Genomic DNA, 18923 nt, shown 5'->3' with positions numbered 1-18923 from the left:
AGGAAGAGTTTGGTCTTTGTAACATCTACACTGTTATTACACTATTCCCTATTGATGATAAGGATTCTTCATTGCTCGCAAACTCTTCTATCGAACAAAACTAGACATAGGGTATTCATTTTTATAAACATATCGACGGCGAGTCGTTGGCTTAAGTAGGTAAACACGAAACTAGTGATACTTTTAACTCTTATGTAGCGATATATATCTCTCTTGTGAGAAAGGGGCCCGACTATTGAATTAGACGAGACGGAAAGAGTATGTCTAGTGATAGAATAGCTGTACCATGATAGTTAGAGAGACTACTCACAAGATGAAGTCCTGTTCCCAGCTGGGGTTGTTCCCTTTAACGGTTACCGTCGCTGACTTGACATTCTGAAGCTTCAGATTGACGTAGCAATTGAACTGACCTATAGGATAAGCGCAAATAAAACCAAGAAATCAGGGGGGGAAACCGAATATAAAACTGTAATATTAGACGAGACCATATGTCTATAAGCCACAACCATAAATAGAATCAAATCAAATGAAATTCCAATGGGAATTTTGGGACATAAATCCGACCCAAAGCTACACTGGTTTGGAAATCCATTACTTGAAGTAAAACAACACTATCTTGTCGTTAATTGGAATGTTTGAATTACTTGGTTCTTATTGAAGTTCATAGGATAAGTTTCATAAGTATGACACTACCTATACTTCGTAACGCTAGAGACATACTTGTAGCTAGTTTGAGAACAACGCGAGAATTGACAACACTGTTTTGCAGCCCATATTCCTATTTAGTCTGTACCAATACTTTGGCAGCGCCTCACCAGGCATCGCCTTACGAAAATCTATGGCGTTTCACCTACGTAACTTCATGACGAGCTCTCAGTAATCAGCAACAAACTTATGGAATATATCTTATGAATTTGCGCTTAAATCATTATACGTCGTTCAGTTGATTAAAATTCGTTTGTTGTCAACTATTATTATTTAAAAAGGCGTGAATCTTACACTCGAGCGCTAAACTTAGCCCCTTATCTTATCAACCTTACATTCAAGGAAACCTCTTATAAGCAGGCCAATATATGTTTATGCGTTAATCTAGCTTCGCCTATTATTTAATTTTTTTAACACGATCTAATTATCTATTATTTTATCGCTTACACTTTCTAACAAGTGATAAGTGAAGGCTAGACTTACGTAAGTTACTTTAATACCAGATTCATCTGTACGAATGAGAAAATAGTGTGTTGTATTACTTCAAATAATGCGTTTTCCGTGAGAGTTATATTACAATATCTCAGACTTGTTATGGAACAAGTTTTATATTCGAATATCACACTAATCTTAGTTGCGGTTACCCACGTGACCATCAACAACCATTCCCGTCTCCAGGACCCTCGTATTGAAGAATTTTTTCGACGTAAGAGGCCCTTTAACATTATGCCTTAGATACATATAAACCAACATCATTCCTACATCCTTCGTTTCTAGTAGCTATTCATACTGAAACAAATACCACAGCGCGCACCTAGGGGGCCTAAAGGGGATGAAATGGAGAAGGGTATAGCGAGACTATCGAAGTGGGTTTATCTTCATAATCAATCCCAACGGGGATTTTTTTCCCTTCTGGTGTATTCTATCCTTTGGCCAAAACCTCAGCCAGCCTAACAATAGCGCAGCAATGGGCTTAGAGGGTTACCGAAAAAAAGGCCTATCGTTTCAATTTTGCACATCCACGCACGATAGATGGAGTCTGGTGAGCTTAATATAGTATTATGGTAGGGGAAAAATCCCCGGGAGATTCCCCGCCTATGGGGTCAAAAATCCCAGAAACTTTCAATTACCAAAAGCGCCTCATGTTTTGCACGAGGGCGATCCTCGACTGTACAAACACGTAAAAAGCCTACGTTTATAGACATAAGTTTCAAACACTAGATAAAACCGTTTTTTCTAGAGCCCAGCACACTCTAGCTTCAGAAAGCGAGAAAAAAATAAAGAAAAAAAAAATAAACGACGTGAATACTGTATACTATTTTTAGACTATATAGCTCTCTAGTCAATTGAGACTTTAGGGCGATGTACTTATGGATGGTGAAAGTGTATTGCCTAAAGAGACTGTGCAGGCGCATGCGGAAGAACGCGTGGTACACTCTGGCGGGGCATACCCAAAGTACTACCACCATTCCGATAGCTCCGTTGGAGCCCGGTATGCCGGAGTTTCTCCTTAATAAGTTGGGAGAGGAAAAAAGCGTCCCTTCACCCTTTTTCCATGATTTGGTATAAAAGCGAGGGATGAAGTAAGGGTGATGCGGAGGAGCAACGGGGGAGGGGGCTTCGAACGTTAGAGGAGGCGAAAGAAGAGAAGGATAAAAGGCAATCAGTCATCCGCGCGCGGCAGCGGCCGTTTATGAAAAGTTAATCCGACCGGATATGGGGAAAAAGGATTTTAGGGGATGCCCCGGCCGTATAGGCCAGGGTGAACTGAGGGTTTTTGAAACGGCTACCCGCTAGAGCTGGAGAGAAAAAGAGTTTTAGAAATAGCGCCGTGCTTTACTGCGGATAAAGCCAATCTTATTCCAATAGGGTTTTGAATTAAGAATGTTAGTAAAATGAGAGGGCATAGCACGGAGAAACATCGTGTTTATATACCCTAAAGCTGATTTAGCCTGCCTTTTTTAGAAAAACTTTCTATCCGGATTACTTTTCCAATCCCTCAAAAAAATAAAAACCAGAGAGGCTTTTTAGCGATAGATTTTAGAAATTAAGGTACTCGGGAAACGCTCAATAGTGACTACAACGCGTTAAATTTAATGCAGAAAAAATTGTGTCAGACGAAACAATTACATTAACATAATTATCAAACTCAATTGTGAAGCTATAAGCCTTTTATCAATAAAACTAAAAATGGCTAAGCTATTGTCATTTATAAATTTAGGACAGTGGCTGCATGGGAAGACAAAAACTCCCTTATTGTCATATTTGAGTAATAATTCGACTTTTGAAAGACCTTAACCATTTAGGCCTATTGTTAAGTAGAAAAACCATTAGTTTATAAGATATGTTCCATAAGTATGACGCTTCCTACACTTTGTAATGCTAGAGAGGTAGTTCGAGAACGACAAGCGAGAATTGGCTACACTCGGTTTTGCTGTTCATCTTCCTATTTAGTCTGCATTATAGCCTTTGACAGCGCCTTACCAGGCGTCGCTTTACCTCGAATCTATAACCTACGTCACTCCATGATCAGCTCTCAGTAACCAGCGACAAACTTATGGAACATATCTTATGAACTTATGAAAAACTAAAAAGAAAATTATATTGTAAGCGTACTGACCTGGTCCGACGAGTTTCGCCCTCCGCACTGAAAAGAGACAAGAAAAAAAGAGGCGAATTAGAAGAAAATAACTGTATGGTAATAATATAACATTCGAAAGTGGGCCTAATGGAAATGTTGGTGGGGGAAGAGGGAAGAGGGAAAAGAGCTATTAAAAAATAATCAGCAAAGTGAGTGGGGAGGTGGTAGGATCGAGAAAAATGGCGTTTAAAATTCCTATAGAAAGTGAAATCAATGATTGCGCGCCGTAAACGAGAGAAATTGGGCGAGATGCCTAACCATCCGTTAATTGGATTTACACCAGCCGACCAGAAAAGAGAGGGAAAAGTTTCCAAGCCTTGGCTTTCTAAAAGCCATGCAGGAAAAGGGGCGGTGGTAGAGGAGGTCCGCCGAAAGGATTAGAGCTTCTCAGGCATCGTTTTAAGCCATTAAGTTTTCTTAAAAGCTTCGTCAATCCCGTCGCTTTGCTAGAAACGTCAACCCCCGATGACCCCTCCCCTCCCCCTCACTCTCTCTCTCTTAACTCGATCCCCTAACCCGAGCCAAAGCCGCGAGATCCGGCCGGAGCGCTGCTAGACGGACAAAGTAGCCTCGTGACAAATTTGGGCCAAGGAAGTGAGCTAGATTGTTTTAGATTTCGACCTCGAAAATCCCAACAAAACTTTGCGGATAAAGTGGGTGGGTTTATGGTCGAATCTATTTGCCTCGCAGCTAAACTATATTGTATATTTGTACTTTATGTAACTTACTAAAATAGATTATTAAAGGGAATGGAAAGCTACAAGGCGAAGGGTTGGAGAATGGACTGGCAACATGCTGAAAACGTTTTTAAGTAAGAGCGTTTACTTTTCCTTTTATTGGAAACACATTTTTGTTTATATTTCTAAATGTAAAACCTCCTTGGAATAAAGCGATATTGTTTCTTATAAATAAATATTAGATACATACTAAAGGCCTTTTCAGACGACAAAACCTTTTGACTCATTTATGTGAGTTAACTTGAGACTTTGATTTGAGTAAATTAGTTGGTTTGTGGACAATTACCAAATTAAAAATTTATCACAGACCAATTTTGGTTTACTGAAATTTTTGACCCATCTAGTTGAGTCACAAGTTATATCGTCTGAAAAGACCTTAAAATAAGTTCTTTGTTCTTCCAAGTTTTGTAGGTGAGGTTAAAGGAGTTCCAAAATAAGTTATACTACTCTGAAAATTTACTATGAAAAATTAACTTGTTAAATAAAACGAGTACAACTATTGACAGATATGAGGTTTATGAATTCGGGAGTATTTAAGCAAAGAATATACGTTTGCCAACTGCGACGGCAACTGAACCGGAGTAGGTTTGCTATTTTCATCTTTTAAAAACAGTAAAAATGAAAGTCAAGAGTCGAGATCATTTCTCAACGGTTGTCTCGAGAGAAAAGCGATTAAAACCTGATAGTCACAAAAGAATAAGAAAGAAAAAAAAGGGAGAAAATTGTCCCTTTGACGTCTTCCCAATCTGTACGTCTTACGGAGGTTCTTAAAAGACAACTTAGAAAATGATAGGAATGTGTCTCGATTTCCAACGTTTTAAAAAGAGATGAAAAATTCCTGTCCCATTTGATTCCTTTCCGCCCAACCAAAAGCACCTTCTCCAATTTCTCGCTTAGCGAAGTTCGCATTATACTCCTACTCTTAAAAACCACTTAATTTTATTCAAATTACCAGGAAAAAGTATGTTTAAATAAGATTTCAAGTGGTGATTTAAGCTGAATTCTTCACCAGTTATCACCTGTACAAACCTCAAAAAGATCCCCTAATTAATAACTTCTATATTTAACCCAATTAGACTGGAAACCCTCGGATAAAGTTTATTTTGATTTTGTGGAACATTTTGTGTTAGAACATTGAGATTTTTGTAGTGTTGATTGAAGTTTTTTCACGTCACAAAGAGCTAAGGGACAATAGAGCTGATCACGTCTATGATATTTTGCAACAAGTTAGGTTTTGAGTGTTTTATGGATGATCCCTGAATTAAATTAGTTTTGTCTTTCAGTTTTTAATGATAATTTTAAGGGGTGATCCGTAAAACACTCGGAAAAATGTCATAGAACCTTTTCTACTCAAAATCGCCCAAAGAAAATCCAATTTAATTTCTTTTATAACAAGTTAGGTTTTGAGTGTTTTATGGATGATCCCTGAATTAAATTAGTTTTGTCTTTCAGTTTTTAATGATAATTTTAAGGGGTGATCCGTAAAACACTCGGAAAAATGTCATAGAACATTTTCTACTCAAAATCGCCCAAAGAAAATCCAATTTAATTTCTTTTATAACTTTCAGAGATAACTATATAACATTACGAAGTCATAAAGCCCTTTCCTAAGAAGATAAACTCAATTAAAACGTAACTGATGAGTTTATACTTCTCACCATTTATGTAATAAGACAATACTAGACTTAAAACAGTCAGTTAAAAATACCCAATTAAAAATAAACCCAGTAGAAGAAAAATGTAGGAAAGTGAACTGAGATAAAATAAAATAAAAAGAGACCAAAGAAAATAGAGTATAAAACAAGACGGCCCAAGGGCTCGTAATAGTAGCCATATCGTACGAGTGAATAGCCCCTCTATACCCTACCCTAATGAGTGGATAACCCCTCTATACCTTACCCTAATGAGTGAATAGCGCTATCTTTTTCAATGCTTAAATGATTTACCGTGCATAAAATCAGAGTGAATAGCCCCTCGATTCCCTACTCTAAACAGTGATTAAATTATAACCGTATAATAAATTTACTTATGCTGTAATTCTAATATTCCGGCGAATCGAAGAACAGATAGTTTTTAGTGATAATCCCCTCGATGAGTTTACAACATAGACTTATGCCGATGCACACTTATCGCATCTTATAAATTTCTAACAAGGACTTATGCCCAGAAACATTTGAAAGAGAAAGTTTAGTTATAGTGATTACGCATTTTAGTGATTATCCCTCGAATTACCTTTAGCAATGCTAAAATGATCAAACGCATAACGCTCATTTAACACTATGTTAGCTCTATCTAAACCCACATTTGAATTAACCGCCAAAACGTTCCAGTCAAACATAACATAGATGACGATAGCTACCGAACGAGAACGAAACACATGAGGAGAAAATCGTTATCTATTTAATTAGCACATACATAAAAAGAAAATAAATATAAAAACCCCAAACATACAAATTCATAAGCATCCGACCCCACAGATAAAAATTCAAAAGTTTCCGACCCCACAGATTAAGAGGTACCCCACCCCACATCACCCCGACATTTTAGAGATAAGAATAAATAATAAAAAACTCGGGGTTTCTATCAAGTCTCTATAGCTCAGTGGTTAGAATGTCTGCCTGTTGCGCCAGTGACCCGGGTTCGATTCCCGGGTCTGACCTGAAAAAATTTTAATTAAAATTAAATCTCTAACCGAGCCCAGTAACCCCTATGGGTGGGTTGTGGAAATATAAAGTTCCTTTTAAGCTAAAATCTGACGATAACGAAGCGACAACCCCGGCCACTACTACTACTACTACTACTACGGACGGACGGCTCGGGTCAAACTAAGAGCCTATCGTATACTACGATATGGCTAAAAAGGAGATGCTACTGCGGCTAGTTCCTCCGCTTAAACTCATTGTAAATGCTAGTCGCGTGTAGACAAGGCTCCCAAAATTTCTTCGCTTTTACCTTTCAGTTTAGTAGGTGCATGCATGGGTAGGGGAGGTTTACGTGGTCCCTATTTCGTGAGAACTTTAAAGATTGGCTGCTGGACCTTCAGGAGCAAAAAAAGGCGAGAGGTTGGATATATTACCATGATTATTATCGTTTATTTAAATGATTCAAATGAAAATTCCGAATGATTTCCAAGATTCTGCATGGTGATTTTCCGAACTCGAAACATTCCTGATTTCTAAATTATTCTCAAAAGGCTTCAGATTTAACATCTCCTCGATTTTCAAAATAAATTAAATAGTTCTAAACATGAACGCCAAACGTTCTGCGCCTTAGTTTCTTTAGGATTAAATTTCACGTGAGCTTAACTTGTTAAGCCTACTTTGAAAAACACGTGCTGTTTCTAAATTTAAAGATCTAAAATTCTCTGTTATCGTAGAATTGAAATATTTATCGCAATTGAATCCCATTCCGTAACTTCCGATAGATTTCCTGCTTCCCAAGAATTGATTCCCATAATTTATAAATCTGATTTCCCAAGTGTCCAACCCCACTCCTCGAACCGCGGTCTTTCCAAAAACGTTTGAGAAACAAAACTTTTTCTATTATTCGTAACAAACCCTAAAATAAATGGAGAGAGTATGCCCCATACTCCTTCCCCCTTCTTTTTTTCAACCCTTTCCCGCGCTTTTTTGTCAAATCCGGTTGGTTGTGAGAAGGGGTCAGAGTCTGAGGAGTCACTAAATTGGATTTTTTTTATTTATAAACCAGGCTAGAGAAGCCAACGAGTCTGTCCCACACACACGCCTTAGGCATCGTATAAAACGAGAGAAAAGCGACAAAACGGGATGACTGAAACAAGAAACCTTGTAAAATGAGGTAGGTATATAAAATGTTTTCCAGATAAAGGTTAACCTAATCATAAAGACTAAGTTTAGCGTTTGAAAATCAGGAAAAACGTTCGAAGTGGCTTTTCCCGCCAAAATTACGTGGTGGTTGGTGGGGGAAACACTAACTACAGGCGCTACGAGAAAATACATAGACAAACAGCTCCTTAATGTGAGCTTTTCTGCTAAAAAGAAAATTAAAAAGGTAAAATGGATTCGGAGAAGAATTATTTTTAAATGAGATGTTGCTCTACTTTCAGTTTAATATCGCGATAAATTCTTCAAGTCATATCACGAAGGAGTAGAAAATGAGACGCTGGGTGCCTCTGATGCTAGTAAATTAATATAATCACTAATTAGTATGTAAAGAAACTTCACACACCATGCATAGAAATGATATAAATAATTAAAAATTTCATCTAGCTAGTTGCCATCCCAGTAATTCCCAGAAACGAGACTAAATATACATATATAATTTTGAGAATAAAAAATATCCACTTAAATTAAGAATCTCTTTGACTTATTAAGTATTTAAAAGTATTAAGATCCCTGGGTTTTACTGGAGCTTAAAATATGCAGCGAAGGAAGGATCTCAATCCACCGTCGTCATGGAATAAAATAGAGGTTTGCGACGATTAATACACGTACGCTAAATTTGATGAAGACTTTGCATTTGAAAACACGTTTAAAATTTAAAAGCAAGCAGACAATACTGGAATCGCTTGAAACATGCAATTCCCGGAAAAGGGGGGGAATCTACGGAATAAGAAATGTAGAAAGAGAGAGAGAGAGAGAGGAAGAAAAGAGAAAGTTAGAGAGAGAGAAAAAACGTTTATTTTATCCGGGACTTATAATTTGCAAAAGGTAACGTTCCCATGGGGACTCCGGGACAATATTCCCGTTCAGCTTAAAGGGGAAGTCGGTACGTACAAGCGGAAGGAACCGATGAGGGACCGAGGCCCGGGTTTTCCCGGGCCAGAGCCTGTAGAGATCGCAGCATTTCAGAGCGTCCTCTTTTGTGTATATATATATATTTGCAGATTAATGGAAAGCAAACGATGAAAGCGAGGACTTTAGATATAGGGACTGTAGGTCTCGCAGGGACTAAAGACGAATAGATTTTCAAAACTGCGCCATATTTAACAGAAAAAAATGAAAGGAGACGTAATGTAAACAAGGACAGTAAAAGTCTTGTTAGATGCCTATAAATAGAACCATTTCTATTGTGATTAAAAATTGGAATAAAAATTTGGGCTGATATTTGAAGGGCAAGGATCAATTAGAAAAAAAAATATCGACCATAACATTTGACACTTGCAACTCAGATTGTCCCTATGAACGCACCCTTCAATTTATGGCAGACTTTGTTTTTAATTCAATACTTTAAACTTCGATTCCAATTCACAACAGAGTGTTCGTCCGTGATCTAAATGAAATTTTGAGCCTAATAAGAGCAATCAGAAGCTTTTCTAAAGGCCAGCCTGCTAGATACGAGACGTCCGTGATTGAGTTCGCGGATCGGAAGAGGAGAGAAGCGAGCAAACGCGCCTAGGAGACGATATTTCTTCGGGCCGTCAGTAAGGCGAACTAAATGGATGGTGTAGAGCGAAGCCGCGTAAGCAGCTGGGTTCGGACACCAGCTATTCTTGTTAAATGAACGGTGCGAGATGAGAAAGCTTGATAGAAGTTGGGAAGTAAAAAGGAAGGGGGTAAGGTCCTCGTTAAATGAAAAAGCTATAGCTCGCAGCACCTCCTTACTATTAAGAGAGCTGCCCGAGTGAGGTACACCGATATTAGTAAAGGGAACTCCCATTATTCGTCGATATAGCTATTTTTAGTACGAAAAGAGGGCTACATATAGTTAGAGGTCCTATTCCACACACCCTATCGTCTTTTTAAAGCCATGCCAAAACTTTTCACGGGCGGATTGTCTATTAAAACATCTAGGGAATAACTACACCCTGTAGTTCTATTTCTCGAAGGAAGGTTCGAAATAGAATATTGATTACTTTTTAGTCGAAAGAGCCTATACTTAGAAAATATTGCGTACTTTAAAATTAGAATTTGTGTCCATCTACAATATTAAAGAAGATATGAACAATTAAATTAATGGACTGTATATTATTGTATGAAGACGTTGGAGAAAGGACAATTAGTACTAACAGAAGGGGATAATAGAAGAAGGCATGCGACTTGGCAAATAATTAAGCACTAATAGAGTATTGATGGGCGAACTATTTATCGCGTATGTGATTCAATTTAGTAACCTTTGTAAAATGATCATGTTACAATTAGGCTTACCCCACTCTCAAAGAGAAGTATTATATGCTTCTGGTACTACCTAAGACGGGTAATTAAAGTATTTGTAGTGTTTAATGTGTTACCTCTCGACTTGTCTATGAGCAACTATGACGTTTAACCATTTGTCATTAGACTTCACCTTGGATAAATGTTTGAGACGGAAAAACAGTAAATTCTTACGAAAACACATTTAGACCAAATATCTACAGACTCGTGTAAGAATTTATCAAGAATTATGATTCCAAATTATCTTAAATTTTGTTCTCCATTCCCCCTTTCTTTAAAGAAAACAAACTTAACACAATAAACGAAGCATCCTTCCCCCCTCTGTTCTTCAAATATAAGAGAAGACGACCTTTAGCATTTTAAGCCAAGAAAGATTACTCCTATAAAGAAACATCACACACCCACGTTTGCCTTTCTTGTAGCTACAAGCTAGCCTGGTCTAAATCAGAAAGAATCCCACTCAAAACCTATCAAGTTCAGATCGTATGTATCAGTCGCAATTTTACCAAAACTAATAAATAAAATATAATTAGGAATACCTTCGGGACTTGGAGAAAACTCCGGTTGCTACGGTGATAAAGTTTAAAAAAATAAAATTGAGATTTCAATATGTATATATTTTTTTAATTAGATTCGTGTGACCTCCTATGATGTTTTGACTTTTGACTAAGTAATCAGAAGGGTCTAATACTCTTAAGTTATTTTAGGAAACTTGAATCTGGATTTATACGGTATTTGTATAATTCCTCAAAATATTTCATGAATTAATAATGATTATTAGTCTAGTTTCATTATAGAAACTTGATTCGACTTTTGACATTTTAAAACCGGGCTAAAATTTTAGAGAGGACTGATAAAATAAGAATATTATGTTATTAAAAATTTAAGAAACATACTAAAATATTTCATATATATATATAAAGTGGTTTTGTTTATTTTACGTTTGCTTTATATAAAATTCACCGTCAAAATTCGTTACTGGATTTACCCAAACTAAATATTTAATACCAGAAACACTAGGGGGATGTTTTAAGAAGTGTTACAATATTGATCAAACTATGAAGATCCAAAGACTTCCATACTGTACAAGTAAAGAATTATTCAAATTTAAGCATTCGACGATACGATATTTGAAAAAATAGAAAACCAAATAAATATTGGGCAAGGCATAAAGCAGCCTTTAAACATCACGTTGCAACAACACGAGCTCTTTACATATGATACGTCACGTTAGAAAGAAATAAAACCAAATTGTGATATTCGTACTGCGGCGGTAAACGAACTCACGCCCGTACAGTGAGAAGTGAAGGGGGAGAGAGGAAGGGAAGCAGATAAAAAATTGGGAAATAAAAGTTTTACCAGCTGTATTTTCTCAAAACAACTACACCGCATTGCTTACCTATAGGCCTACCTGCGAAATAGGGTGCCCCCAAAATTGGAAACATTATTATCTATGGATTACTCGTATCTATACATTTATTTAAGCGTTTTCCCTAGGGAGATACTAGATTATGATAATTTGATCATCGACAATGGAAATCAATAATTTATTCAATTTTCGAAAGAATATTGATTTCGCTAGCTTGTTTATTATTATTATTATTATTTGGAACTCGGTATGATAATATAAAGTACAATTCTGATTCTTGAAAATCATTAGGACTACTTGCTTTCTGTTTTGAAGTCGTTAGGCTTATTTAATGTGTACTAAACCTTGGACAGCGTCGATTTACGATAATCTATGACGTTGCACCTACGTCAATTCAAGGCAAGCTCTCAATAACTTATGGAAATATCTTATGAACTTATCTCTCTAATAATGTACATGAATATCTGACAACACTAATTCATACTAATTTGGTGTATGTCTATACATCCTCAATTCAGATTATTTTTCACAATACGCTTCATGACGAGCATTTGACATCGTAATTTTATATATTGACATCTACCTTGTGTCATATATTTGAAACACTGGCAATGAACTTAGAGTCAGGGTTTCTTCACCCTTTTTATGTTATACTACATCGTTACCATTTACTGGATTAGTCTGCTGCCAGATCGCGTGACTCAAGGTTTATTTTATACAAGCATATTGTCATGTGGAAAGTACTGTCGAGTCATTACCTCGATTAAGGAAGGCCTCGTTCGGATTAAACCGTTTAATAAAGCACCAAAAAGAATACAAGGCAATACTATTCCCTTTTGAGGCTTTCATTCTGTTCACAGTAACAACAAGAATTTTTTGAAATTTTATCGGAAATTTATTTATAGAAAAATAAAACCTCTACTGACGCGAGTCATATATTCTACATTCAGTTTGTTTCCCGTTCTATTTCCGCCTTGAGAATATCGCTACATGTTAATCTTCGTTCTTAAACACCGGTTGCAGTTTTTTCTACAGGCGGGAAAAACCTTTAAGACTAATAATATTTCACGAGGACACAAAACGAATTTGAAGGCATGGGTAACATTTGAATTCAGCGCCTCGCCAGGCGTCGCTTTATCTCGAATCTATGACCTACGTCACTTCATGACAAGCTCTAATTTGTCACCAGTGAAAAACTTATGGAACATATCTTATGAGCTTATGGGGGTAAAAACAAGTCAAAATCAAAGACACGGTTCCCAGTGAGTATATACTCGCTAATAAGTGGCCCACAATTATTATCAAGAAACGCTTCAATTCTCCACAATCCTATTTATGGATCATCTTTACTGAAAGGAGGTCTAAAAGGATATGCTCTGTCCAAAGTATCTTAGGGAATGAATGTAATAAAGATTAAGCGGGGAAAATTCCTGTAAGAGGGGTTTAGGGAAGAACCCACTCGTGGCTTCTACGATATTCATCGATCTTTCTTGTACACAGACTGGAGTAGAGAGAGAGAGAGAGAGAGAATTGAACTTAGGACGCCGTATGGACCTAAAACCGTTACTCTCGCGCCCAATCGAGAGAACGTTAAAAGAAGAAATGGTTCTTTATTTTAGCTTCTAAAGGATTTCCCGCTGCACCACCATGTACATCCCTCTACATTCCTCCGAGGGGTATAACACTCCATCATTAATGAAGTAACTGTATCGCTTGTAATACATATATATGATAAACCGTAGTTGACTTAAAGGGTACTCTGGTTAGAATTCTCTCTATTTTAATCAAAAGAGCCTATAAAATAATGAATATATAAATTGGAACCATGCTTCTATCTACAATATTAAAGAAGATACAAGAAATTAAGTTTCCGTAATGGACACTACACATTAGGCTTGTCCGAGAAGCACTGGGAAGTACCCCTATTGGACGCCTAGTACCACCTGGCTAATTCGTCCAATAGGGTTACTCCCAGTGTTCCTCGGGAAAGCCTAACGTGTAGAGTCCATTACAGAAATTTAACTGCTCGTATATTCTTAAATATTGTAGATAGAAACATGGTTCCAATTGATATATTCACCTTTTTATACGCTCATTCAATTAAAAAAGAAAAATTCTAGCCAAGCATTTCCCTTTAAATATAATTATTAACGATTTAGCCTTTGTTATTTAACTTAATCATGATTTAAAAAGGATAAATCGACACAGTAAACATTAGTGACTTGCCCCTCACATCCATCCTCAGCCTTTTTCCCCTCTCTACCCAAACCCTACGGAAATAACTTTTTTTTTAATATCTAGAGACGATATCGATGGATCGCAAGCTGCTTCGCCAGAGATTTTTCGTTTTCATATATATTTTTTTTATTTTTTTGGTTTCTATACTGTTTATGATTCGGAGATTGTATCGATATCTAAAACCGAGCAAAAGGCGCGAGACGGGTATAGTCAAAGAAAGAGGGAGGTAATGCTAGCTTTAAAACAATACTACATAATCGTTGAATTTCGGTTAATCGCGTATACGCAAAATCGAACGGAAGTTAATTAAAATGAAAATTAATTAAAAGAGCCGACACCCAATTTATTTTAGCGATAAGCCAAATCTGGGTTACTGTAGATGAAACAGTGATAATTTACAAGGTTTTTGCGCGGATGTGTGGGGGCGTAAAGGCATTAAAGACTGCGTTCTATACTTGTATTTATTATAAAATTATATTTGATTGTATTAAAGGTTTGGACCACATGCTAGATGTTTTCTTTTTATTTTTCACTAGGCTTTGCTTTATGAGTATCTACGACGCTTCACCTACGTCACTTCATGACAAGCTGTGACAAACTTACGGAACATATCTTATAAACTTATGGTAGTACCCGTCGAAGAGTTAAATATTGAAGTTAGTATTGACTTCTACTTCAGGAGCAGGTGAAATATAATACTATAATAATGAAGATATTCAACCATCAATCAATCAATTTGGAGTAAAGATTTCCAATCAATTCTCTTACCCCAAAGTCATTCAATAAATCAACACGAAAAAGAGAAAGAAAGTCCTTAATTTATATACATATAAAAACTTTTCAGCCCATTATCTCTAGCACTCAACTTGGACAAGTTTTTATTTCTTCGCAACAAGACGCTTGGCGTGACGCGTCCCTTCAACAATTAAGAGCGTTAGTCCGGACATGGTAATGAACAAGCCAAGCTGCAAAATCCCCAAGGCACGCTAGCCTTTCGATAACGCGATTATGTTTAGCAAAAATTAAATTAACTCTTCAATAAATAATACGTGTCAGCGTCACTTTAAATCTCTCTAGCTCGATTCTGGCGCGGAAAGTGTCCAAGGGCAGCGATACATATAGCCATAGTAAGGATAGCGGGGAAAGAGTGAGAGGGAAGGGGGGTTTTCGGGGTGAACCAATAGAAGGGGTTAACGGGATATCCTACATCCTCCACTTTCCACCTTCTATAACTGACGTAATAGTTTTGTCGGGGAAACGAGAACGGAGGGTTGGGGGTTGGAGGAAGGTGCGTCCCCTCTTTGTATTGACAATTACTCTAATGGTTTGTGTACACCGAGGTGGTCCCAAACTTCCAATTCGGATGTTTAGAGAACTTTAATCCCTTCTCCATTAGCGTGTCGCGAGCCGGACTCTACGCTCGTCAACAAAGTATTCCTCCCGCTGCTTCCTCCGGAGCGTAGCATCCCCGGATTTAAGCGCGAAAGAGACCCGGGGTTACGCTAGGGTTACCCGAGCCTTACACACTCTTTCCTATATATATATTCGGTGTACATCCCAAGGTCTTCGATATATCCTTAAGAGTCGACTTAATTACAGCCCTAGACTAACCTCTTTTGGCTCCATTTTCTAATTGTAAAGATGAAGGGGTTAGACCCAGGCGCTGCTGTCGAAATAGAAACCCAAGCATGCAACCTTCTTACTTAATGCCCCAGTTAGAATTTCTATATACTTAACACCGCACACAGTCTCGTGTTAGACGACGTTTTCCAACAATTTCATTTACTTGACTGTAAGTGCCGCGGTGATGGGTGTATTAAGAATGGGTTTCGGGCTAAGGAGTGAGGTGCTATAATGATAATTTCACTGGCCTTGACTTAGCCACTAAGGATTAGATGTTGCTGACTGGGCTTTAACTGACCTCAAATATAAAACTGGTCAAAAATATATTACGCATAAAAAAACTTTCAGTAGAACAAATTTCGGTTGCCATGGCAGCAACGTAGAATGGGAAGACGGGTCAGCGGTCAAACACGAAACAACCAACAATGGACATGAAATAAAACTGAAACATGTCATGGCTTTCACCCTTCTAGTTTGTAATCCAGCTTACAATCTTACCTTATGTTCAACTAAATTTTAGAAAATGATTAAAAGTAACCCACGTAACCTTTCTCTGAGATCGCAATCATACGTAAAATATCTATTTTGGCATCTGGCTACCATAACATTTAGAGCCATTTATCTTAAGATGTAGTTCGCACTCCCTCTGCTAATTTGCCCTACTTAGAAATTGAATACTAATGAAGCCGGCGGGAGTGTTTTCGCGCGCAAATTTTCGACTGACGTAAAACTCTTAACTTATTTGTCATAAGGAACGATGGGAACTCTACGCCAGCATGATGCCGGGAAACTTGCGGGGCTTTACTAATTAGGGTTAAAAAATTTTCTTTCACAACTAAAGTTGCCAATTCGTTTTCAAGAAATTAAAGAGAGGGCGTCGAGGAAAAAGGGTCGTGACCTTTCAATGGGCCAGAAAGTGCTCCAAAGAATATAGGATAAAAAAATATATAGAAATAAAACGAAAGAAAGGTCAAAGGTTGGAATTTTCACCATCATCATTAAGGAATTCCGAAATTAAATTCCAGTTTGAGAAGTGCGCGTGGTACAAGTATAGAAGGCTATCTCGTTATCATCCGCAAGCGACCACTAACTTATATTCAGAATTTAACTCGCGAGTTAGTTAGTTCTATTCATAACACACCTACATTGGATGTTTTGCAAAATTAGGTCTACAACCGGGTCTAATTTTACATATAAGCCTAAAGGAAAGAGTAATGACACTAAATAAGAACAAAGCTGAGGTATTCAGAGTTTTTTCCCTCTAGCTCTCCGAAACTAAGCGGGTCCCCTATAACGAAAACAATACCTCGAGGACCTTAATACATTTCATGGGGGTAGTTAGGGAGATCACGTGTTTATGTGGACATGTATTTGAAATATATAAGCTAAATGGACTTAATATTTTGATTATTCTATTTATTACCTTTGTTTATAGAGTACAACAAATTAAGACTATGGAATGTTTATTAAGTTTAACAATGACTTTCGGTGAACATGTAACATGTTAATTAATGACTTTATCATCATTAACTAGCTCGATTTTTACTTTCTTGCACTAAAACGTCACTCGGAAGTAATTATACCAAGTCAAGTAGATTTAATTGTTGTTATAACCTTTTATATTTGGTAAATACATCAATGGATAACCATGAGTGTATGCCTATTCGAGCCGAAGAAAACTATACATGGGAGTTTTTTACGCTTTATTCAGTTAAGACATACTTTGAGAAGTCCGCGAAAACTTTCCCAAAAGATAGAGGCGGAGACGGTGAGATAATTTCTAGTCTATAGGGATGAGCAGCATCTTCATAAAAATAAAGGTATTTAGAATATAAAGGAGCTGTATGTATGGGAATAAACCGGAAGCCCAATATTGCCCGGCCCCAGAAACCGTTTACAATGAAAAACGACCCTTCATATTACTCTCTCTCTCTCTCTCTCTCGCTCTCGCTCTCGCTCTTCTCTTCTCTTCTCTCACTTGGAGCGCGGAGTTCCTCACACCGTTTTAGGGGTTCTCCTTTGAAGGGACAATGAAGACGGTGAAGCTATACAAGTGGATATTTTCAATAGATTTTTATACGTAAAATATAGGTCAAAGCTATTCTTTTCAAAGTCAAGTATAACAACGACTTAACCCTGGGAAAAGATAATACATTTTATCAATAGCATATACAGAATTATGACTGCCTTGATTTAAATACGTGTATAAGCAGATACGTGGTTTGCTAAATTACTGTAATTTTACATTTCTAGTATCTCTACATCCAATATTTACACGTTAAATGAGGCAAATATTTTCAAGCTAGACTAGAGCTAGGTCTTTGTGAAATTCATTTGAAAGAAAGTGTCACAAACCCTCACTAGAGACAAAAATAGTCCCGCATTCTAAATCTCTTTTAGATTTAATTCCTTCTATGAACATTATTAACACGAGGTCTTTCTCTGTCTCTGTTTAGCGGGTATCTGCAAGTCAAGCTTGTCAAGTACGTCACTGAATACTGGGGGTAACCGGCAACACCCCCTTATTGAAAACTACATAAATGTAATTGTGACAATAGCAAAATTGAACTTCACTGTCCCTTGTAAAGGAAAAAAAAGAAAGGAAAAAGCGCGGGAAAAAAGATGAGGGCTGGAAAAGGAAAGGCTATAGTGCGAGGGGATATAAAAAAAATCAATGGAAAACGCGTTAACGATGGAGACATTCCAGAACGACCAAAATACTAAGTTAATGACAAGGAGCAGCGTTGGGAGAAGCAAAAAAATTCAATAGTACAGCCAAATACCTCGGGCGTTTTTTGGTGATGACAAAACCTTATTCCACACATACTATTTTGGACTATCTTTTTACTTTTTTTCTTATTTTTTTCGTTTAATTAATTTTTGGCCTAGACATCTTACGGGGTAGGGGTCATCGAGTATAGATAACGATATAGAAATATTTTAAGGATCGGGGCACATATTTTTATCTACATCTTTTTGGCCATGCAGCTTTTGAGCTTTTGTGATGATATTTTTAGAGATAGAGAGAGAGAGTGCCCGGAGTGTTTTATTAAAAAATACCGACGTTCATATTATTATTATTATTTTGAACGTCCAAAAAATGGCTCGTCTGTGCTCTGACAAATGTTTTGTATTTTTAAAAACATACGCTTGTGACCTACAACGTTGACAAGTTGATGTTTTTCCACAGCTTTTTTGTTATGATGACAGAATGGTAAAGTGATTATTTTTTGACATCCATCGTGGGATAAAGTTATGTATTTTGTAAGTAATTACAAATTTACTGAAATTATGTTATTTTCATGTATATTTTGGGTTAGGGGAATTGCTGTCCTTTCACTGGTTTTTTTAACTTATTGCCATATATATTGAAGAAGAGGCTGCGTTTGAATCAGTTCACAAAATTATTTGAGCTCCTAAACATTTGTCGTCTATCACAAATAAATGACAACATCGGGAAAAGGAGCAACCATTATCCC

At 37.1% G+C, this 18923-nt stretch overlaps 1 protein-coding gene across 3 annotated transcripts in view; it reads right to left on the bottom strand.

Annotated features, from left to right (window-relative positions):
* Positions 1–18923, bottom strand: part of unc-13 (protein unc13 homolog) — a 147616-nt gene that overhangs the window by 125523 nt on the left and 3170 nt on the right. For all 3 annotated transcript variants that reach the window (XM_089860060.1, XM_089860061.1, XM_089860062.1), the window contains exons 2-3: positions 3326–3352; positions 311–410 (exon numbers count right to left, since the gene is read on the bottom strand). In XM_089860060.1, the coding sequence (XP_089716186.1) occupies positions 311–410; positions 3326–3352 (127 nt within the window). The remainder of the gene's footprint in view (positions 1–310; positions 411–3325; positions 3353–18923) is intronic.

This window comes from Phalangium opilio, unplaced genomic scaffold (assembly GCF_054372755.1).
Source record: "Phalangium opilio isolate 3A_F unplaced genomic scaffold, DU_Popi_V2 ptg000344l_1, whole genome shotgun sequence".
NCBI lineage: Eukaryota > Metazoa > Arthropoda > Arachnida > Opiliones > Phalangiidae > Phalangium > Phalangium opilio.
Note: the sequence above shows the minus strand (reverse complement) of the source record. Positions and strands in the feature narration are given on the sequence as shown.